We start from the raw sequence: 22,147 nt of genomic DNA, 5'->3' as shown, positions 1-22,147 counted from the left end.
GCCTTTGAAATACTTAAGAAAGCATTAATCTCTGCACCTATTGTTCAGCCACCTGATTGGAATTTACCTTTTGATATTATGTGTGATGCTAGTGATTATGTTGTAGGTTTTGTTCTAGGGCAAAGAGTTGATAAGAAATTAAATGTTATTCAATATGCTAGTAAAACTCTAGACAATGCTCAGAGAAATTATGCTACTACTGAAAAAGAATTCTTAGCAGTTGTATTTGCTTGTGATAAGTTCATACCTTATATTGTTGATTCTAAAGTAACTATTCACACTGATCATGCTGCTATTAAATATCTTATGGAAAAGAAAGATGCTAAACCTAGACTCATTAGATGGGTTCTCATTAGATGGGTTCTCATTGATATGGTCTATCATTCCGGTGCCATAAAAATCAACAACTTCAAAGGCACAAATCCGAAGGTGGTGAACGGTCAAAGAATCAAACATTATATCTCAGGTAATCCTATAAATGTTGAACCAATGTTATTGAATCCATAACCCCAGAGGAATACATAAGTGACACTTTCCGAAACGTTTCAGACTCCGAAAAGGAATAGGTATGTGGTACGATAAGTAAACCGACTCCAAAACAGTTATTATGGCAATTTTCCTCTGTTTTGGAATATTTAGAAAAATAGAAGAATAAGAAGCAATCCGGGAAGGACACGAGGGCTCCACGAGGGTGGAGGGCGCGCCCTACCCCCCTGGGCGCGCCCCTGCCTCATGGGCACCTCGTGTGCTCTCCGGACCCCGTTTTCTTGCACGTTACATATTTTGGTCGGTAAAAATTCACTATATAATCTCCCGAAGGTTTTAACTCCCGTATCACACAAATATCCTTTGTCTTTGTTTCGAGTTGTTCTTCTGACAGATCCAGGTCGTCATGTCATCTTCAAGTGCCCCCAAGGACCAGCTCTTCGAGAAGGTCATCAACCCCTACCTCGCGGAAGTGCTGCAACACCCTCAAACCATTGAGATGCGTGAGGGATTGTTGCACATCCGCGATGCTGAGGGACCAAGGAAGACCGGAAGCACGGAGGAAAGGTTGGAGGCATTGGATCAAGAAGTTTTCAAGTGTCAAGAGATGGTGGAGTGTGGACTCGATTCCAATCACATCATGATCACGGAGTTCACCAACAACCACAAGCTGGACGTCAAGGACATTGGGGAGGCCATCTTCAAGCTTCATGAGAAAATCGAGCACCTCCAAGCCCAGATCTATGACCTGCAAAATCAAAACTGTGAGTATGAATATAGATTCAAGAGGATGAGTTTGGCTGCAGATTTGAGGTTTCAGGAGACTTGATCATCCTTCTATGATGGTGAACCTATGCCTTGGAAGAGGGACGACAAGCCTACGCCATCAACAAAACGATCAACTCCTTCACCGGCAAAAGAGACATAATCACATGGGTATGGGCACTCCCCTTGGCAACTGCCAAGCTTGGGGGAGCGCCCCGGTATCGTATCACCATCACACTCCTATCTTTACCGTTTTTCTTAGTTTGATCCTTTTGGTAATATCTTGATCTAGTAGAATAAAGTTTTAGTATGATCTAGTTGTGAGTTTTGCTTTATGATCTCTTCTATGTAATCGAGTCCGTAAGCTATATATATAATAAAGATTAGTGTTGAGTCAAGAGCTTGATTATTTTGCTATAATCTTGAGTGAATAAAAGAAAAGAGAAAAAGAATAAAAAAGGAAATAAAAGAGATCATATGGATCTTATGGAGAGTAATGAGTTCACATAGAAAGAGTATGATGAATAAAAGTTGTTGAGAGTTGACAAACACAGTTTTGGTCATCGCTGCAATTAATAGGAAGTAATAAAGAAAGAGAGGTCTTCACATATAAATACACTATCTTGGACATCTTTTATGATTGTGAGCACTCATTAACATATGACATGCTAAAGAGTTGACGTTGGACAAGGAAGACAACGTAATGGGTTATGTTTTCTTACATCTGAGATAAATCATATTGTCTTGGATCATCCAACATGTTTGAGCTTGCCTTTCCCCCTCATGCTAGCCAAATTCTTTGCACTAAGTAGAGATACTACTTGTGTTTCCAAACACCCTTAAACCAGTTTTGCCATGAGAATCCACAATACCTACCTATGGATTGAGTAAGATCCTCCAAGTAAGTTGTCATCGGTGCAAGCAATAAAAATTGCTCTCTAAATATGTATGACTTATTAGTGTGGGAGAAAATAAGCTTTATACGATCGTGTGATATGGAAGAAATAAAAGCAACAGACTACATAATAAAGGTCCATATCACAAGTGGCAATATAAAGTGATGTTCTTTTGCATTAAGATTTTTGTGCATCCAACCATAAAAGCGCATGACAACCTCTGCTTACCTCTGCGAAGGGCCTATCTTTTATCTTTATCTCCTACCTTACATAAGAGTCATGGTGATCTTCACCTTTCCTTTTTGCATTTTATCCTTTGGCAAGCACAATATGTTGGAAAGATCCTGGTATATATGGCTAACTGGATGTGAGTTTTCATGAACTATTATTATTGACATTACCCTTGAGGTAAAACGTTGGGAGGCAAAACTATAAGCCCCCATCTTTCTCTGTGTCCGATTAAAACTCCATACCCATAAGTATCGCGTGAGTGTTAGCAATTGTGAAAGACTATATGATAGTTGAGTATGTGGACTTGTTGAAAAGCTCTTATATTGACTCATTCCTATGTTATGATAAATTGCAATTGCTTCAATGACTGATATTATAGTTTGTTAGTTTTCAATGAAGTTTATGATTCATACTTGAAATTGTGATTGAATTGTTACTCTAGCATAAGAGATCATATAACAAGAATTATATAAGTCGTTATTCTAAGAATGACATGATGCCCTCATGTCCGTATTTTATTTTTATCGACACCTCCATCTCTAAACATGTGGACATATTTTTCGATTTCGGCTTTCAATTGAGGACAAGCGAGGTCTAAGCTTGGGGGAGTTGATACGTCCATTTTGCATCATGCTTTTATATCGATATTTATTGCATTATGGGCTGTTATTACACAATATGTCACAATACTTATGCATATTCTCTCTTATTTTACAAGGTTTACATAAAGAGGGAGAATGCCGGCAGCTGGGATTCTGGGCTGGAAAAGGAGCAAATATTAGAGACCTATTCTGCACAGCTCCAAAAGTCCTGAAACTTCACGGAAGTCATTTTTAGAATATATAAAAAATAGTGAGCACAAGAAGTTCCAAAGGGGGCCACACCCTGCCCCGAGGGTGGGGGCGCGCCCTACCCCCCTGTGCGCGCCCCTTGCCTCGTGGGTCCGCTGATGGCCCTCCGATGCCCATCTTCTGCTATATGGAGTCCTTCAATGAGAAAAAAAATCATAAGAAAACTTTCGGGATGAGACTCCGCCGCCACGAGGCGGAACCTTGGCGGATCCAATCTAGGGCTCCGACAGAGCTGTTCTACCGGGGACACTTCCCTCCGGGAGGGGGAAATCATCACCATCGTCATCACCAACGATCCTCTCATCGGGAGGGGGTCAATCTCCATCAACATCTTCACCAGCACCATCTCCTCTCAAACCCTCGTTCATCCCTTGTATCCAATTCTTGTCTCTAAGCCTGGGATTGGTACCTGTGGGTTGCTAGTAGTGTTGATTACTCCTTGTAGTTGATGCTAGTTGGTTTATTTGGTGGAAGATCATATGTTTAGATCCTTTATGCATATTAATACTCCTCTGATTATGAACATGAATATGCTTTGTGAGTAGTTACGTTTGTTCCCGAGGACATGGGAGAAGTCTTGCTATTAGTAGTCATGTGAATTTGGTATTCGTTCGATATTTTGATTAGATGTATGTTGTCTCTCCTCTAGTGGTGTTATGTGAACGTCGACTAGATGACACTTCACCATTATTTGGGCCTAGAGGAAGGCACTGGGAAGTAATAAGTAGATGATGGGTTGCTAGAGTGACAGAAGCTTAAACCCTACTTTATGCGTTGCTTCGTAAGGGGCTGATTTGGATCCATATGTTTCATGCTATGGTTAGGTTTACCTTAATACTTTTGTTGTAGTTGCGGATGCTTGCAATAGAGCTTAATCATAAGTGGGATGCTTGTCCAAGTAAGGGCAATACCCAAGCACCGGTTCACCCACATATCAGATTATCAAAGTACCGAACGCGAATCATATGATCGTGATGATACCTAGCTTGACGATAACTCCCATGTGTCCTCGGGAGCGCTTTTCTCTATATAAGAGTTTTTCCAGGCTTGTCCTTTGCTACAAAAAAGTATTGGGCCACCCTTCTGCACTTTATTTACTTTTGTTACTTGTTGCTCGTTACCAATTATCTTATCACAAAACTATCTGTCACCTACAATTTCAGTGCTTGCAGAGAATACCTTACTGGAAACCGCTTATCATTTCCTTCTGCTCCTCGTTGGGTTCGACACTCTTACTTATTGAAAGGACTATGATAGATCCCCTATACTTGTGGGTCATCACTCATAAACTAGGGTTTGAGCTTCTGTCACTCTAGCAACCCATCATCTTCTTATTACTTCCCAATGCCTTCCCCTAGGCCCAAACAATGGTGAAGTGTCATGTAGTCGACGTTCACATAACACCACTGGAGGAAAGACAACATACATCTCATCAAAATATCGAACGAATACCAAATTCACATGACTACTTATAGCAAGACTTCTCCCATGTCCTCAGGAACAAACGTAACTACTCACAAATCATATTCATGTTCATAATCAGAGGGGTATTAATGTGCATAAAGGATCTGAACATATAATCTTCCACCGAATAAACCAACTAGCATCAACTACAAGGAGTAATCAACACTACTAGCAACCCACAGGTACCAATCTGAGGTTTTGAGACATAGTTGGATACAAGAGATGAACTAGGGTTTGAGAGGAGATGGTGTTGGTGAATATTTTGATGGAGATTGGCCCCTCCTGATGAGAGGATCGATGGTGATGACGATGGTGATGATTCTCCCCCCCGGAGGGATGTTTCCCCGGCAGAGCCGCTCCGCCGGAGCCCTAGATTGGTTCCACCAAGGTTTCGCCTCGAGACGGCGGCGCTTCGTCCCGAAAGCTTCCTTCTTATTTTTTTTTCCAGGGCAAGAGAGACCTTATACTAGAAGATGGGCATCGGGGGGGGGCTTACGGGTGGCCCACGAGGCAGGGGGCGCGCCCTCCACCCTTGTGGATGGTGGGTGGCCCCCTTCTGGTGCTTCCTTCGCTCAATATTTTTTATATATTCCAAAACTGACTTTTGTGGAGTTTCAGGACTTTTGGAGTTGTGCAGAATAGGTCTCTAATATTTGCTCCTTTTCCAGCCCAGAATTCTAGCTGCCATCATTCTCCCTTTTCATGTAAACCTTGTAGAATAAGAGAGAAAATGCATAAGTATTGTGACATAATGTGTAATAACAGCCCATAATGCAATAAATATCGATATAAAAGCATGATGCAAAATGGACGTATCAGGACACTATTGGCTTAATGGCCATGCATGCGCCCATGGTGAAACCGCTGAGCTGGAGGACCTGTCCTGAAGTTAGGCTCCTTCTAGAAGTGATATCGTCGTTGATGATGAGGCGAGCCATAGATCGCTTTTCGTGACCACACAACGGAGCTCTCAATGAAAGCACCATTGTCGGTGTCAAAACCGGCAGATCTCGGATAGGGGGGCTCAAGCTGTGAGTCTGGGATCAATGGTAACAAGGGACAATGGGGACACGATGTTTACCCAGGTTCGGGCCCTCTCAAAGGAGGTAAAACCCTATGTCCTACTTGGTTGTATTCGATGAGTATAGGGGTTACAAGAGTTGATCTACCTCGAGATCGTAATGGCTAAACCCTAGCAGCCTAGCCTATGATTATTCAGATGCCCTCTACGGACTAACCTCTCCGGTTTATATACATCCTGGAGGGGCCTAGGGTTATACAAAGTCGGTTAAAAGGAAAGGAGTATTATACCCGGACACCAAACTTACCGTTCTACGCACATAGGAGTCCTACCCGGACACGGGAGGTGGTCTTCTGCTTCGTCTTCACGACCCATCAGCCTGGCCCATATCGAATAGGCCGGACACCTGAGGACCCCCGAATCCAGGACTCCCTCGGCAACTACTCAAGGAGGAGACCGACCGCAAGGCTTCCATTGAGGAGAGAAGAGCCATGGCTGACGAGAACAAAGCCATGGCCAAGCTTCTTGCTGAAAGTGCAACTATCCCTGGGTGGTTTTGGTAATTCCTAACAACATATAGCCCATTGAGCTAATGCTATTTCAAGATGAATATTTCAGGAAAGCTCAATGATTGGCATGGCATGGATTAGAAAGTGGACCCCTCAAAATACTAAGAACACATGTCGGCTCAAGCTCAAGACTCTACATTTTACTTTTAGCGATCCAAGATCACATTGAATCCATAGGAAAAGCCAATACTATTAAAAGGGGATGAGGTGTTGCTTAATGAGTTACTTGCTCAAAATGCTTAGTGATATGCTCCAAAACCCTCAACTACTTTCTCATATCCACATATGTCCCAAACCAAAAGTCAAACTCGACCCCACCGAAATTTCCTACCTGGCGCCACCGAGTTCACTTGACATAGCCACTACCACAAAACCCTAGTCACTTCGGTCTCACCGATTGGGATCTCGGTCTCACCGAGATGGGATTGCAACCTCTCTGTTTCCCTTCATAACGTTTTGGTCCAACCGAGATGAGCGATCGGTCCCACCGAGATTGCAATGCAAACTCTCTGTTTTCCTTCGTAACGTTTCGGTCTAACCGAGATGAGCGAATCGGTCCCACCGAGTTTGCCTGGCCAACTCTCTGTTTACCTATTACCAAAATCGGTCTCACCAAGATTACGTTATGACCTAACCCTAATGAAACCGGTCCCACCGAGTTGACATGTCGGTCCCACCGAAAATCCTGACATTCACATTTTGAACTAAATCGGTCTGACCGAGTTTCATGATTCGGTCCCACCGAGTTTGGTGATATGTGTGTAACGGTTAGATTTTGTGTGGAGGCTATATATACCCCCTCCACCCACTCTTCATTCATGGAGAGAGCCATCAGAACATGCCTACACTTCCAACATACATTTTCTGAGAGAGAACCACCTACACTTGTGTTGAGGTCAAGATATTTCATTCCAACCACATAAATCTTGATCTCTAACCTTCCTCAAGTTGCTTTCCACTCAAACCCTCTTTCCACCAAATCCAATCCTATGAGAGAGAGCTGAGTGTTGGGGAGACTATCATTTGAAGCACAAGAGCAAGGAGTTCATCATCAACACACCGTCTATTACCTTTTGGAGAGTGGTGTCTCCTAGATTGGTTAGGTGTCACTTGGGAGCCTCTGTCAAGATTGTGGAATTGAATCAAGGAGTTTGTACGGGCAAGGAGATCACCTACTTTGTGAAGATCTACCCTAGTGAGGCAAGTCCTTCGTGGGCGATGGCCATGGTGGGATAGACAAGGTTGCTTCTTCGTGGACCCTTCGTGGGTGGAGCCCTCCGTGGACTCGCGCAACCGTTACCCTTGTGGGTTGAAGTCCCCATCAACGTGGATGTACAATAGCACCACCTATCAGAACCACGCCAAAAATCTCTGTGTCTACATTGCGTTTGCTCCCTCCAAACTCCTCCCTTTACCTTCATATGCAATTGTTTTACATTCCGCTGCTATACTCTTAGAATTGCATATGTAGGTTGTTTACTTGACTTGTGCTAAGTTGTTAAAATCTGCCAAGAAGTAAAATTGAGAAAAGACTAGATTTTTATTTGGTCAAGTAGTCTGATCACCCCCCTCTAGACATACTTTTGATCCTACACTTGCTGAGGATAACAAGATCATGATGATGAACCGGAATGAGATGGACGAGGTCACCAAAGAATGACATGGCATGGCATGGTTGGAGATCTTAGAGAGGAGGAGGCTAGCCAGAAGAGGCCATGAGGTGCCAAGGTTCGATGAGCATGGTGGTTAGGCAAGTGGTGATGGCAATGGTGGCATCTTGTGATGATGATGATGATGATGATGATGATGATGATGATGATGATGATGGAGTGATGACGGATGGTGTGGTGATGTATTTTGGGTTGTGGTACAAAAACTATGTTCAAATGTCGCCAAAACTGTGTGGTAGTGTCAAGATCATGTTTGAATTCTCAACGTTTATGTTTTATTTGCTCAAAATCTTGGTCAATTAATTTGTGTGCTTTTACAGTTTGCGGGACCGAAATCGATGGCAGCGGAACAAAACCCGCAAACCCGAGCGGTAAAAGAGAATACTCGAAAACGTGATTTTCTCAACCCTTATCCCGCTTTTAAGGGTCACGATTTAAAGGTGTCTGCTAGAGTTGCTCTTAGTACCACATGTTTAGACCAATTTATAAGGAGGCATCTCATGCTTCACATAGATGAAGTGACAGAGGAAAGCTATGCTAGATGTACATCATATCTAACATTCTTAAGAAGTTGCTCTCCACTTTTACCTATTCTCTCAACATGCACACTATCCACATCATCATCATGCCACATCATCGATACTAAATAGGAGCAACACATGCAACATGTCCACGTCAGAATCTAGCCACCTCAGCAATTTTCCCACCCATGCCTCTTCGTTATTTTCTGTACTCCACCCTCACACCCGATCGCTTGCTGGCTTATTCCTTGATGAAGTGTTTTCCCATCGCGTCCTTTCCTTTAATCTTCGAGCCACCATACCTTTATTCCAAAGGATTAATTGACAAGGCAGTCGAGCGGCCGGTCGGCCGGAGATCGTACTTTATAGCGCTATGTTCCCAATTCCCATGCGTCTTCCTCCCCGGCTCACGCCAGTGAATTTCTACTTCGGCAAGGAGATGTCAATCCCATATTTGCACTACATAGATCGACTAAATTGAATATGTGGAGCTGAAGCAGCCGCTGGTGTGGAATTAGCCAGCCTACCTTCTTAGCGCTCTGGTTCTCGGACCGCCCGTCATCATCGTCGCCGGCGAGCCCCTGGTAGTACTTTCCTCCGAGTCATCAGCTTTCATATTCCTTTCGAACGACCGGAGACACGAAAAATGATGAGCGAACAGACATGCAGGCAAGACAAAAAAATCACTGGCGGCGCTGGCGAATCAACAACGGCGTGAAGGCTGAGCATGGGCAAGTCTGTTTTTGTTTCCTTTTTCTTTCATAATGTTGGCGTTCGTTTTTGAAGGGTCACCTCTGACTTCCCTTCTTAGCATGTCAGGGGATCTGATGGGTGCTACAACATCCAGTGCCATCCTATCAGCCTCAAAGATCTTCGTCATCTGCCTTAGAAGTTTATGATTAATTTGTTTTCTCCATTCACTAATGGTTGTGACTTGGGAGTACTAATCATTATGTTTGCTTCAGCTCAGGATTCGCCATGCCAAGACGTTTGGCAGCGGTGCTGAAGCTGGGAGTGTTTAAGTCAGCTCAAAGGATGGGATGTCCCATGGGGATACCGTCGACGGGTGTCCAGGAGTTTCTGTTGGATGTGTTCTTATTCCAGGACATGAAGCAGTTCTGTGAAGTGATTAGCATATCAGACTTGCAAACCACGTGCTTGCTTCTTGAAATGAAACTTTTTGGTGTTAATACTCTCCTTCCGTTTCTCATATGTGGCAGCTAAGGGCACACCTCTTTTTAGTTCATTCAAATACCTTTGTCTTAGTATATTCTTATAAATATTTTTCGAACAAGATCCTTATCAATATTCAATCAGTAGAATTTGCATGGATTTGAAACCAGGCTCTTCATATATATGTTGCTAGGTCTAGGAACAATGGGCCAACCTGCCAATATGTATTATGAATACAGGTACCAAAGTACTTTTATGATACTTTAGGGGAACACTACTTTCAGGTATCATTAATATCCAATATGTTCTCAAATTTTTGGTGCACTGATATATAGTGTTTTTTCGTATGGAAATGGATCTTAATGCTTTCACCCCTTAAATATGATTATTCTATCCGAAAATAAGTGGTTGGAATCCCGCAGCAACGCGCGGGATATCTTCTAGTTTGTATAAAACGCTTGGCGCGACCGACCCCCCCCCCCCCCCCCCCCCCCCCCCCCCCCCCCCCCCCCCCCCCCGCCCCGCCCCGCGTCTTATATCAACCTTCTTATTTTATTTTATTTTTTGCGTCTACTATCCATTCATGGGGCGGTGGCGGATGCCTTATTCATAGAAGCTTTGATTCAACCTGAAGATGTTGGGAGTTGGTAATAAAGCGAGCACTTATCGTGTATGATAGTCTGCTTGACCTCATCACCTCCCTTTCAAGCCAAGAGAACTTCGTGACAATAGTAGGTGGTTTGCGTTTTCATTTTCATTTTACTAATTTCTGTTTTCATTTTCGTTTTCATATTTCCTCTCCGTTTCTATTTTCACCGCTCCATTTTCTTTCTTTTTTTTCTTTTTTTGAGGGACACCGCTCCATTTTCACACCTATCACAACGGCACGGCGACCGGTGCGGTTGGCAGCGAGTCGCGGCGAGAGGCGAAATTTCTCTTCCCGCAAAATAAAAAAAGAGAGGCGAAATTTCTCACGGCCGCAGCCCGCAGCCGCACGATAGATATCGCCAAGTCTTTCTCGGTCACGACTATTGTGTCTCGTGTTTCCACCTAGTGAAAAAACATCACTTGGCTCATTGGGTGGTGGGCCCTAGGATTGGACCCACCGCCGGAGTGGTGGCCGGCAGATCGCACCATGCGGTCGCCGTCGGCGGCACTGCTCGCGCGCGGGACGACTTCCTCCGACGATGTAGGTAAGGTACACCTCCCGCTTGGCTCCATTTATTGCCATCCCCTGCATCCTTTCCTCCCACCCATCCATCTAGTCACGGACCACCCATGTCCTCGTGCTACCGCGTGTGCCGCCGTCGCCGATAGCTTCGCCAGCAGGCCGGCGAGCTTCCCAGGAGTCGCGACCGCCGCTTGACTTGCCACAGGTCCGGTGGTTTCGATCGCCGCGTTGTCCGTTGCGCCTGTACTCCTGTCCCCATGGCCTGATTTCGGGTTTTCTTCGGATTTTGCAGCTTCCCCTCTCTGAACTCTGAAGCCGCGTAGGGAGGTGCTCCAGGAGGGCCACCTGCGCACAACTCAGCGCGAGCTAGCAATCGAGGATGGAGGTCGTGACGGGGGCCATGAGCACCCTCCTGCCCAAGCTGGGAAACATGCTCAAGGATGAGTACAACCTGCACAGGAAGGTCAGGGGCGAGATCCTGTTCCTCACGGCCGAGCTGGAGAGAATGGAGGCTGCTCTCATAGAGGTTTCGGAGGCCCCGATTGACCACCCACCTAGTAAACTTGTAAAGCTTTGGGCCAAGGATGTCAAGGACCTGTCCTACGAAATTGAGGACAGCGTCGACAAATTCATGGTGCATCTCGGCCGTGCAGAGGAGAAGGCGCAGAGCTTCATGGGTTTCATCCACAGGAGCATCGACCTGTTGACGAGGGCCAAGACGCGCCACAAGATCGGCACCGAGGTCAAACACATCAAGAGACGCATCCAGGAGGTCAGCGCGCGGCGCGATAGGTACAAGGTTGACAAAGGTGTTGAACGGCCTGTTGTCACGAGTGTTGATAGCCTTCGCCTGTCAGCTCTCTACAAAAAGGAGACAGAGCTCATTGGCACCGAAGAGAAGATCCAAGAGCTAGTCAAGACGATGACCGAGGCGTCTAAGCAGCAGCTGAAGATAGTCTCCATTGTTGGTTTTGGGGGATTAGGCAAGACAACTCTTGCTAATGCGGTGTATCAAAAGCTTAAATCACAATTCGATTGTGGGGCTTTTGTTTCCGTGTCTCTTAATCCGGACATTGAGAAGATTTTCAAGAACATTCTTCATCAACTTGACAAGCACAAGTATAGTAACGTCAATGAAGCGGTGTGGGGCGAAGCACAGCTCATCAGTGAGCTAAGAGATTTTCTTCTAAAAAAGAGGTATATATCTTAGCATCAACCGCACTATTGAAGTGGTCAAACTTTACGAGTTTAGCAGGTCATCGATGTTTGCTCAATTGTTTGAATAACAGGAGTCGAAGTAGACTTAAAGTTTTTACAGAGCTATTCCATGTTACACAAGTAGTTAATTAGTGGATATATCTAATATTTGCTTGACACTTTTCTAATCAAAGACATTCAGTCCATAAGTATATCACCCAAATAAGCAAGTCACAGGGTTTGAGTGTTCTTATCATTCTTAAAGTATGATCCTTTACTAATATGATATTTTAAATAAAATGTAATCCCTTAAGCACGAACGACTTCTAATTTAACCATGAATAAGAGGATCCAATTCTAGAAAGATGATATGCTTTGTTTCCTCAGTTTGTATCTTCATTATTCTGATGTTTCTAATTTCTTTTGTTCTAACTCGGAGGCTCATGTCTAAGCAATTAGAGGTTGACTAAATACTGATAATACTCCCTATGTCCTGAATTACTTGTCGCAGAAACGGATAAAATGGGTGTATTAACTAAAATACGCCTAGATACATCGTAATTCCGGACGGAGGGAGTACATCACAGCTAACTCCCTTGTTTCCTTTCTGTTGATATGCTTTCACTTGTGTGCACTCGAAAAAAGAGAAGTTCACATATAGGTTACTAATGTATGGTCCTTCGGTATCCCCTTGTAGGTATTTCATTGTGATTGATGACATATGGAACATTTCTGTATGGAAAACAATCAAACATGCTTTCATTGAGAACAGATGTGGAAGTAGAATAATCATAACAACTCGTATTCTTGATGTTGCCAAACAAGTTGGTAGTGTTTATGACCTAAAGCCTCTTTCTCCTATCGACTCGAGAAAGTTATTTCACCAAAGAATATTTGGTATCGAAGACAAGTACCCTCCTACTCAATTAGCTGAAGTATCTGAGAACATTTTAAAGAGATGCGGTGGAGTACCATTGGCTATAATGACAACAGCTAGTATGCTAGCTAGTAAAAGAGGAAATGATTGGCCCAAGGTGTACCAATCTATGGGTTCCGGGCCACAAGATAGTTCTGATATGCAGGACATGAGAAGGGTATTATCAGTGAGTTACTACGACCTACCTGCACATCTGAAGACATGTTTATTGTTTATCAGTGTGTATCCAGAGGATTATACCATTGTTGCTGAAGATTTGATATGGCAATGGATTGGTGAAGGTTTTGTTCAGGAAGAGCATGGGAAGAGCTTGTATGAAGTAGGAGAGGAATACTTTGCTCAGCTGATTAACAAAAGTTTGATTCAACCTGTAGATATTGGGAGTGGTAATAAAGCGAGGGCTTGTCGTGTACACGATATGGTGCTTGACCTCATCACTTCCCTTTCAAGCGAAGAGAACTTCCTAACAAAAGTAGGTGGTCTGCAGCCTGTGTCTGCATCAAGCAAGATACATCGACTGTCTGTACAAACCAGAAATGAAGATGATTTTAAAAAGCTGGCAACCATGAGCTTGTCTCATGTGAGATCACTTTTTGTATTTGGGCAAGATATCAATTTACTGCCAGCCCTCTCAAGCTTTCCAGTCATACGTGAATTGGATTTAAGTTACTGTCTGAATGTGGATAATCATCATGTGAAGATTATGTGCAATCTGCTTCACTTGAGATATTTACGGCTGTGCAATACATCCATAACTGAGATCCCAGAAGAGATCGGGAATCTGCAGTTCTTGCAGGTACTGGACATAAGTCAGACTGGAATAGAAGTGTTGCCGCCGCAATTTGTCCGGCTAACGCAGCTAGTGTACCTGCATATTGACAGGCGGACCAAGCTGCCAGATCAGTTTGGCGATCTGAAATCCTTGCAAGATTTTCCAGTTATCCCCACTATAACGTCTCCATCCATGCTGCATGATGTAGGGAAGCTGACGAAACTGAGAAACCTTCTCATCAGTTTCGATGAATGGAACGAGAGCTACGAGGGACCTTTCTGCCGGTGTCTCTCGAATCTGGTCAATCTCAAAACGATAAAAATAATTGGTGCCCATCTCGGCTTAGACTCCGGAAGCGACTATTTGTTGCCGCGGCCTCGATACATTCAGACAATTCATCTGATCAACAACATCAACTGTGCACTGCCAAGATGGATGTCGTCCCTGTCCTGCCTCTCCTTCCTCGTAATCCATGGCCTAAGAACGCTGCGAGCGGAGGACCTTCGAGTGCTTGGGAGCATACCATCGTTGAGTTATCTTGACATATGGGTTGTTGAACCCACACAAGAGAGACAAGATAGGTTATTGATCGACATCGGTCATCCATTCCCTTGTCTAACAACACTCAAGGTCGCCAGTCACGTCATGGAGTTACGGTTTGCCCAGGGAGCCATGCAGAAGCTCCAAACCCTCAAGCTACGGTTCTCGGCGTGGCAAACACTGGATCAGTTTGGCGATTTGGATTTCGGCCTGGAGAATGTCTATTCGCTTGAGCATGTGTATGTCGGGAGGTGGTCCAAGCCTGAGCCCGGGGAGATGGAGGCTGCGGAGACTGCAGTCAGGGAAGCGCTTGGCATGAATCCCAACCGGCCGACACTCGAGCTCAGCAAGGTAACTGTACTGATTCACCCTTCAAAGTACGACATATTTAGATGGTTAGCTGTGTCAGCAATTCGTGTTTCTTTACCTTGGGCGTGTATTAATTTCTTACTTCATCTACTTACTTTGACGTCCCATTTGAAGTGGCGATGATGGCGTCCAAGTATCTAGCTGGCCAATATATACATAAGAGACAGAAAGAAGAAGCGATGAAGTAAAGAAAGATGTGGAGCGAACGAGGTACAGAGTTGGGAGTATGTGCTTAGTTTTTTGTGTGGTTAAGCACCATGGATTATTTTAGTTTGTAGCGTTCTGTTGTCGCTGTAGGGCAAAGAGGAAATACCCTCTTGTGGGGGAGGTGAACCCTTTGGCGTGCATGTGGCTTGTTTTATCACATTTTCAGTGATAAAAATTTGGAGCGATGCACCTCGGGTAAAAGAAATTGTAGCAGTGTTGACGTCCAAAGTGCCGTCCGGTTCAGAGGACGCCGGCCACTCTGCTTGAGGCACTGTATTTACTCTTTTTTTTCTTTGCAGTGGCACTGAATTTACTACTGCAAAGAAGGAAGTTTGCATCTGACACAACGTCGTTACTTGGATCGGCAAAAAGGTGAAACCCCCAAGTCTGCATTCTCCGTCAACTTTACTCGGCTGGGCTCGGTTGAGCTCCTGCACAAGGCGCTCCATCGCGGCCAAGGATGAGTATATGCAGCAAACACTATCGATTCAGCAAAGCTACAGAATGATATACGACAGAAACTCCAGAACCACACAACTCAAAAGTGTCAAAACCTTTCTCGGTTTATTGTGTAATCTAAACAGTACGCATGGACAAGATTTTAGAGGAGAAATGAGAACCATGGTATGCAGCAAACATAATTAATTCAACACAACAATGTAAAGACGAACTTCAGAGCGACACGACTCAACTTTCAAACCCATTCGTGATGTCTTACATATAAGCTACACAGTATATGTGTGTTAATCCATATAGGTAAACTATGCAGCAAACATAACCGATTCAGAAAACCAAACAATATTATCTGGCGCAAACTCCAGAATGACATAGCTCAAACTACTAATACATTCTCGATTTCACATGTAATCTGGGCAGTATAAACGGATGGCATTGTAGATGAGTAATGGTACCTAGACTTTGTGGCACACAAAATCAAGTCAGCAAAGCAACACAATAACTCAAACGGTAACAAGTAATGCCGAGCAGTTTGCAAAAACACAACATTTATATCACCTGATGATGAAACTACCGATGTCGGAAGATTCCAAGTGAGAACAAATTGCGAGGACCCCCGGTCTATTTTCAAATTTGTGGTAGGGCTGAAAGCCACACACAGCTCAACTCTTTTGGCACAAATGTTAACTTCGAGGGGATTACCCTCCAAAACGAAGTAAAGCACCTCAGGATCATCAGGGTTGATGGCTACCAACACAGGCTTCTTCTTCGGCAGTCCAGTTTCTTTGTAGCTGCTGTCAGCCCAGATATCCGCAAACTTGAATTCGTAATCGCGAGTCCATTGCCCTTGATTGCCCAACTTCCACATCTTAACGAGCAGCGCACGGCGGTGGTGAGTCATCTCCACTAACCACAGCGCACCATTGCTCAGATTTACGCAGCGACGGTTGCCGACATCTCTGTCTCGAGTGTGTGTATCTATATCATCAGGGAGTGGCACGAAGAGGAGCTCCGGCTCTTCAGCAAAAGGATCACAGCAGAGAAGACCTTGCGAGAGATCCAACCACCAGAGCTTCCCTTGGTGCGAGAATGTACGGGCACCAGACCACCGGCATTTGAGGGGAAAGGGAAGAATTTTCTTCACCCATTCACGACCGTATGACCAATAGCAGAGTAGAGTGGCGCGGTCGCCGTCGCCGGCGGGCAGGAGCTCGGCGACCATGAAATTGTACTCGTCGCAGTCTCGAGGGGCGACGACGAGGCCGACGTTGCCGGTGTGCTTTACAGAGTCCTCATGCGGCGGGAGGCGGTGGGTGTAGCCGATGGCGGCATTCCAGGCGAAGTAGTTCGTCGTGTAATTCCCCGCCTGCTCGTCGGCGGAGGGAGGGCCAATGGAGCAGCGGCCGTAGGTGGCGGAGACGAGGAGGATTCCGGACGGATCGGCGGCGTGGACCAAGGGGAAGCAGTCGGTAGAGACGCCGTCAGGGGCAAGATGCGGGGACACGGCGAGCTCGGTGAGGCGCGGGGGCTCGCCGAGCGTGAGGGAGAAGTCGTCGTCGAGATCATGGCACACTTGTGGAATGCGGCGCAGTATAACCCACCTCGGCGGCGCCGGCCGGAGACGGCGATCCCATCTGGGCCAGCATATAAACGCCTAGCTAGCGGCCGCCTTAAAATAGCCTCGTCCCTCGTCCCGATGAGTTCGTTTCTGTTTCGTGGGATCTTCCTAAAACGAAACCCTCGTCCCTCGTTCCCCTTCCACTAGACGAACCCTCGATTCCGCGGCGTTCGCCATGAATCGGCTGGCGGCGGCAGAGCCGCGCAGGAGCGCCCGACTACAGTCTAAGCGTGCCCGGGATGCGTCCCCGCCGGCGGGCCGTTCCGTGTAAGCTGCTGCCCCTCCGTTCAAGTTGGGCCGTTTGGTCCACCCTCTTCCCTTCGGTAGCTAATATCAGGGCTGAAACCTAACGACGCCAGATCATACTATGGATGTTGCGTGAAAGCACTCAGTGCTTCAAATAGTATTTTAGGAAGGAAAACAATAAGTTTGCTTTTACCTTTGATTATAAGTTCAGAAACTCTCAGTCTTTTGATTCAAATTTCCACCATTAGCTGCCTTTATCCAGATATTGAAATTGCATCATATTGGTGCCTGCAGCAAACCTGTAACCGATGCAGAAACATCAGGAGCCAAACCTGCCTGAGAGAGCGAAACAGAGGAAGGCGGTGCATATGATGCCGGAGCAGAGTTTACGGGTCTTCAGCTACTCTTTTTGACACCGGATGAACGGATATCCCGTTGGAGGCGTCTATACAAGAAGAGAGCTAACATGTCCTTGGTTTTCTATCATAAGAGTCACCCTGTAAGCTCTTGTTTTGCTTCATCTATTCCTACATGTTTCTTCCTTCATCTGCACAAAAAAAAAAAGTTCTGTTCATATCCGTCCTTTTCGCTCACATTCTCCATTTTGACTTCCAACTTGTATCTTTTCATCCGCAGGATCGCTATGAGTTTACACACGTGCGCTTGAACAATGTTTTTGATTTCATCGAGGGCTACTTCGCCTATTTGCACATGAACTTCAAGGCGAGGAACGTTGCCACGGGGTCAGAGCAAATCTTCTTTTCTGAGTTGATGGCAGAAATGGATAATAACGACAATGCCTCCAATGGATATTATCGCGTCAGCGCATGCGAGATTGTTGATGATAACTCTGCTGGTAAGCTCCTTTTCTTTTTATCCGCAGGCTTTGATGCCATCACATTATTTTTATTTTATTTGCAGAAACTCTGGAATATGCATTGCTCTTGTACTAATTATTATGTTTCTGACCGTTGTGTAATATGCTGAACTAGTTTTGGACTGAAGTAGACCCTTTTTCTGTACCTAATTGTCATGAAAGAATACTATTTCCTTGTAGAGTACCATTGATGGAATGTTTGGCATGACTGGTTGTATTTACTTCTTGGAACCCTAACGCGGTTATTTTTTTCATAGGTGGCCGTAAACAAGAAGTTGAGTGTAAGTACATCCCAGGATATAAGAATGACATGGAAAATTGCTATGTATGTGCTGAGAAAATCAAGCACCCTGTCGGAAGTACATACAAAGGAGGCCATTCTGTTTTGGACTATGATGTGGAAGAAAATTCTACCGAATGAACCATACAAAACTGCATTGAGGAAGAGTGCCGTAAGAAGATGTGCACACGGTGTCAGATCGTTTCGACGCCAGCTGCATCAGAGCAGAGAACTTTGTTATGTGTACTTGGGTCCGTCTTCCTTGTAATCGTGAAAAAATGAGGCCTTAAACTTTCTTTGAATAGAGAGGTTGCCTCTAGCATCCACATTGATAAAAAAAAGCATATTATCTTCATGATTGCCTCTCTAACAAATTTACAAATTTACATATACACATAAATAAATGGAATCAAGTGCGACGAAGTTCATAGTGTACAGTTGGCATATACAATAGTAACACCTTTGTCTCCCAAAAAAATTCAAGAAAGAACAAAAACATTGGCAATACCGAAAGAGAAATAAGCCAACATTGTCTTCTGCCAATTAGATATGCATGTGCAGTACTCATTCTCACACTGTTGTCTGTCGATGGCTTCTCACTATCCCATGAACATCTGATGTTCTGTTCCTTGCGACGTTATTGTTGGTTAAGGTTATTCCCAGGTGTGTACCTGTCAAAGTATGAATTCGTAATTCGCTGCAAGACTATATGGTATCACAAGCTCTCCAAAAATAGAATGCTCCACTAAAATATAATACTGTAGTACAATGTCGGTGATCACTCACTTGAATGTAATGCTCGTTCTGTTGAGGCCGATCGGAATGTTGCCCTGTAAATTGTTGTTCTGCACAAACCTGTTGAACAAGAATTCAAGTTGTCAGAAATTGCAACAGAGCTCAATTGTAACATAGCTCAATTGCAACATGTATGTCAATTGAGCAGCATCATGACTGGATAATGCAGCAACAGCCTGGCAAAGCATGGACTGCATGTTGAAGCCACTTACAGCTCCTGAAGTCTTGGAAGTTCTCCGAGCGACGGAGGAATCGGCCCTGCCAATTGGTTGTCCTCCAGGTGCCTTCAGGTCAGAAATGCAACCCGGATTAAGTAGTGAAATGGAACAGACAGCATCTTCATTTTGTCGACCAGTAGTAGTATAATTATGAACCTACAAAAATTCATTTTTGCGCAAATAATCATGTAGTATGTTTCTACTTACAGAGATGCCAAATGATGCAGGGAGCTCATAACTGGAATTTGTCCTGTCAGATTGTTCCCCACAAGCCAGCTGCAGCAAAACATTTCTTCAATCAAAACACTCAATCTTTCATTTGGCATGCAGATCTGACATCAGTTTGTGTCAAGAAGCTTACACACTGGAGATTGCAGTCAGATTAGCAATGTGGTCAGATATCGACCCTTCAACACTGAAATTGGTGAGGTTGCTGCAGCAGCAAATGCACAAAGCTCATTCTCCATAGTTGAGAGACTGAAATTGGCAAGAACATACTGATCTTGTTTGCAACTTACAGAGCAGTTACTCGAGCAAGTGCGCCTTGGCTGCAGGAAACACCGGTCCACGAGTTCCCCACGGGCAAGCAAGGATCGCCGCTCCAGTCCGACGGCGGGTTGGCGAAGCCTCTCGCGAGCCCCTCCATGCCGATCACTGCAGCAAATCGTTCATAAAATGCACGAATGGTTTACAGAGTTGTCGTGAGGAAAGGGACTGGATCAGCCATGGCGAATGGAAGGTGCTGCTGCATTGATCGGATCTGTTAGTACTACCATCTCTAGGATGCGTCCTCCCTCCGAGCGGAACAACCATCATGACCTCCGCCGCGTTGATCACCGGCCCGACCGGCGACCCCGGGGCGGGCGTCAGCGTGATCTTGGTCTGCCCGGACAGAGGCCATGCGGCGCCGTACAGCATTGACCCCGCCGTCGAGACATTCAGGCCGGCGAAGAAGGCCTGGCCGTTGACGGCGACGTCGAAGACCCTCCAGCTGAGCGGGCTCGGCGCCCGGTTGTCCTGGAAGTAGAGCGCCAGGTAGTAGCTGGCCTTGGGCAGCGGCGCCGGCGGCCACTGCAGCTCGAGGGTGTCCCCGCGGCTGGCCGTCAGTCCTCGCCGGAACACCTCCTCCGGTGGCTTGTTCCAGAACGCCGCCGGCGCCACGCTCCCCTGGCTCTCCACCACCGGGGCGCCGTCGCTGTACGGCTCCCAGTACCGGTTGAACTCATCTCCTGCATCTGGATGGCTGCAGAATCGCGCATTTCGCATGATCAAGAATTCATGATCGAAGAGAAACATGGCGGCCATGGTGACTGACCGTTACCTGAGGACGTCGGCGTGGTGGCCGAAGCTGTGGCGCGCGATGGTGCTGAGGGCGTAGGAGGAGAAGTCGGTGGCGTTGTAGACCGAGTCGTCCAGCGGCACCACCTCGAGCGCGGAGATGAAGGGGCTGGACGTGGCCGCGGTGGCCGCGTTCCTGGCCAGGCACACGCTGACCTGCCGGCCGGTGGCGCGCACGACGGCCTCGAAGAAGGTGGCGCGGCCGCGGGCGTAGTCGGCCGCCGTGTCGACCTCGCTCCACCGCGTGCCCTCGATGATCTGGTCGAACACGGGCGGCCTGTCGCCGCCGTCGAACCCGCCGTAGTAGTACGTGGTGCGGACCAGGTACGTGGCCTTCCTCGCGGCGGGGAGCACGTAGCAGTGCTTCCCGGCGGACGCGTCCGGGAAGTAGCGGAGCGAGGCGAGCATCGGCGGCATCCCGGGCGGCGGGGACGGGACGGCGGCGGCGTTGCCGGCGCGCACGAACGGCCCGTCCGGGACCCATGTCACGTTGCCGGCCACGCGCTCGCCGCGCGCGCCGCAGTTTATCTGGTACCCTGCGGCGAACGAACGAAGGAATGCCGGTGAGGTCCATGAACGGATGCCGATGAGGCTGGAGCAAGAACCTGGGATGATGGCGGATTACTCCACCTGAGAGAGCGTGGGCGGCGTGGACATGGAGGCCGATGACGAGGAGGGCGGCGAGGACTCGGGAGAGCGGGGCGACCATCGGGGGGAACGCGCCAACCGCGGGGGCGGCAACTGCGATGAGGGTCGAGGAGCCGGCGACGACTGGACAAGAGCTGTGGGCTGCCGGCTCGCGACCCCTGCGTCGTTTTGCCTCGGCGGGGCGGCAGTTTCTTCAGAGGTTCTCCGTCCAAATAAACAGAATATTTCTCGGTGGTTGGTGGCCCACAAGTTGAGACCCGTTCCGGGTGAGTGCGTCCCACAGCTAGGAGTCTGCTGCCGTGCGACGCAGTGTCCACGCACGATCTGCGCCCAGTTGGCGTCTCCCTGGTGTTTGCTGCTGCTGTGCGTGTGACCGTAACGCTGGGTTTGGGTGTCGTGGAATCGCCATTTGCCGTGAGGGTGAGGGTGAGGCTGCTGGGGTTGATTCGTTGCGTCTGGCGTTCCTCCCTGGACGTGGGTTTTTTGTTCCTTGCTTGTATCGATGGAGCCAAGTCCATGTGTATTTTCCCCTTGCTTTTCTGTGATACGTATATGTGTAGAGGGTGCTGGTCCGATCGTTGGTTCCGTCTCAGGAGCAGGGCGACGTGCTCGCATCAACTGCCCAACGAACCTCCAGTGACCAAGGCAGGCAGGGCGTTCGCCGTGCGCGCGGCAGCCGAATCTCTGTGAAGATACTAGACGCGGATAAGACTTTGCACAGGCAGGCAGGCAGCAGCACCGGTTCGGCCCGCTGTACGCGGCGCGGAGATGTGTCAACACGACCCCCAGGGGGGTTCCATCGGTTCAACTGAACGTGGCAATGATTGGCAC

General features: G+C 46.8%; 4 protein-coding genes and 1 long non-coding RNA gene across 14 annotated transcripts; 3 read left to right on the top strand and 2 right to left on the bottom strand.

Moving 5' to 3' along the window:
- The first annotated feature begins 8,726 nt into the window (after positions 1-8,726).
- Positions 8,727-9,782, top strand: LOC125556159. 2 transcript variants are annotated; one of them, XR_007305023.1, is made up of 3 exons: positions 8,727-9,058; positions 9,136-9,209; positions 9,286-9,782. It is a non-coding gene; the product is annotated as an uncharacterized LOC125556159 (long non-coding RNA). The 2 variants fall into 2 exon arrangements; XR_007305022.1 differs by having other exon boundaries at positions 9,136-9,782.
- A 901-nt stretch (positions 9,783-10,683) lies between these two features.
- On the top strand, positions 10,684-17,583 carry LOC125509559 (disease resistance protein RGA5-like). Of its 8 annotated transcripts, none has more exons than XR_007284144.1 (6): positions 10,852-11,023; positions 11,111-12,015; positions 12,713-14,615; positions 14,748-14,843; positions 14,931-15,035; positions 15,140-15,523. XR_007284144.1 is itself a non-coding variant. In XM_048674548.1 (4 exons), the coding sequence occupies exons 2-4, from the start codon at positions 11,198-11,200 to the stop codon at positions 14,754-14,756; spliced, it is 2,730 nt and encodes a 909-aa protein (XP_048530505.1). In that variant the 5' UTR covers positions 10,852-11,023; positions 11,111-11,197; the 3' UTR covers positions 14,757-15,523. The 8 variants fall into 8 exon arrangements, 1 of the variants encoding a protein (XP_048530505.1); XR_007284148.1 differs by having other exon boundaries at positions 14,912-15,035; XR_007284145.1 differs by lacking the exon at positions 10,852-11,023 and adding an exon at positions 10,684-10,840 and having other exon boundaries at positions 14,748-15,035.
- Positions 15,665-17,091, bottom strand: LOC125507093. The gene is made up of 2 exons (XM_048671787.1): positions 17,030-17,091; positions 15,665-16,930 (listed from the first exon to the last, which is right to left on the bottom strand). Exons 1-2 carry the CDS (start codon positions 17,089-17,091, stop codon positions 15,673-15,675), a joined length of 1,320 nt encoding a protein of 439 aa, XP_048527744.1. The 3' UTR covers positions 15,665-15,672.
- LOC125507092 lies at positions 17,090-18,672 on the top strand. The gene is made up of 4 exons (XM_048671786.1): positions 17,090-17,181; positions 17,500-17,659; positions 17,797-18,016; positions 18,295-18,672. Exons 1-4 carry the CDS (start codon positions 17,090-17,092, stop codon positions 18,456-18,458), a joined length of 636 nt encoding a protein of 211 aa, XP_048527743.1. The 3' UTR covers positions 18,459-18,672.
- Positions 18,646-21,771, bottom strand: LOC125509560 (probable LRR receptor-like serine/threonine-protein kinase At1g67720). Of its 2 annotated transcripts, XM_048674549.1 has the most exons (9): positions 21,299-21,763; positions 20,652-21,204; positions 20,104-20,573; positions 19,849-19,984; positions 19,692-19,763; positions 19,538-19,606; positions 19,325-19,396; positions 19,104-19,172; positions 18,646-18,988 (listed from the first exon to the last, which is right to left on the bottom strand). In XM_048674549.1, the coding sequence occupies exons 1-9, from the start codon at positions 21,375-21,377 to the stop codon at positions 18,955-18,957; spliced, it is 1,554 nt and encodes a 517-aa protein (XP_048530506.1). In that variant the 5' UTR covers positions 21,378-21,763; the 3' UTR covers positions 18,646-18,954. The 2 variants fall into 2 exon arrangements, 1 of the variants encoding a protein (XP_048530506.1); XR_007284150.1 differs by lacking the exon at positions 18,646-18,988 and having other exon boundaries at positions 19,696-19,763; positions 21,299-21,771.
- Between the last annotated feature and the right edge of the window lie 376 nt (positions 21,772-22,147).

Source organism: Triticum urartu, chromosome 5, assembly GCF_003073215.2.
Source record: "Triticum urartu cultivar G1812 chromosome 5, Tu2.1, whole genome shotgun sequence".
In the NCBI taxonomy this organism is placed as follows: Eukaryota; Viridiplantae; Streptophyta; class Magnoliopsida; order Poales; family Poaceae; genus Triticum; species Triticum urartu.
Note: the sequence above shows the minus strand (reverse complement) of the source record. Positions and strands in the feature narration are given on the sequence as shown.

What these genes read in the sequence shown, in the direction of transcription:
- LOC125509559 (XM_048674548.1), top strand. Translation starts at nt 11,198, where the DNA reads ATGGAGGTCGTGACGGGGGCCATGAGCACCCTCCTGCCCAAGCTGGGA. An exon ending in GATTTTCTTCTAAAAAAGAG is followed by an intron (nt 12,016 to 12,712) that starts GTATATATCTTA and finishes ATCCCCTTGTAG; the next exon opens with GTATTTCATTGTGATTGATG.
- LOC125509560 (XM_048674549.1), bottom strand. Translation starts at nt 21,377, where the DNA reads ATGGTCGCCCCGCTCTCCCGAGTCCTCGCCGCCCTCCTCGTCATCGGC. An exon ending in CTTGCTCGAGTAACTGCTCT is followed by an intron (nt 19,764 to 19,848) that starts GTAAGTTGCAAA and finishes TTGCTGCTGCAG; the next exon opens with CAACCTCACCAATTTCAGTG. An exon ending in CTGACTGCAATCTCCAGTGT is followed by an intron (nt 19,607 to 19,691) that starts GTAAGCTTCTTG and finishes GTTTTGCTGCAG; the next exon opens with CTGGCTTGTGGGGAACAATC.
- LOC125507092 (XM_048671786.1), top strand. Translation starts at nt 17,090, where the DNA reads ATGAATCGGCTGGCGGCGGCAGAGCCGCGCAGGAGCGCCCGACTACAG. An exon ending in TCTATCATAAGAGTCACCCT is followed by an intron (nt 17,660 to 17,796) that starts GTAAGCTCTTGT and finishes TTTCATCCGCAG; the next exon opens with GATCGCTATGAGTTTACACA. An exon ending in TGTTGATGATAACTCTGCTG is followed by an intron (nt 18,017 to 18,294) that starts GTAAGCTCCTTT and finishes TTTTTTTCATAG; the next exon opens with GTGGCCGTAAACAAGAAGTT.
- LOC125507093 (XM_048671787.1), bottom strand. Translation starts at nt 17,091, where the DNA reads ATGGCGAACGCCGCGGAATCGAGGGTTCGTCTAGTGGAAGGGGAACGA. An exon ending in GAACGAGGGACGAGGGTTTC is followed by an intron (nt 16,931 to 17,029) that starts GTTTTAGGAAGA and finishes ATGCTGGCCCAG; the next exon opens with ATGGGATCGCCGTCTCCGGC.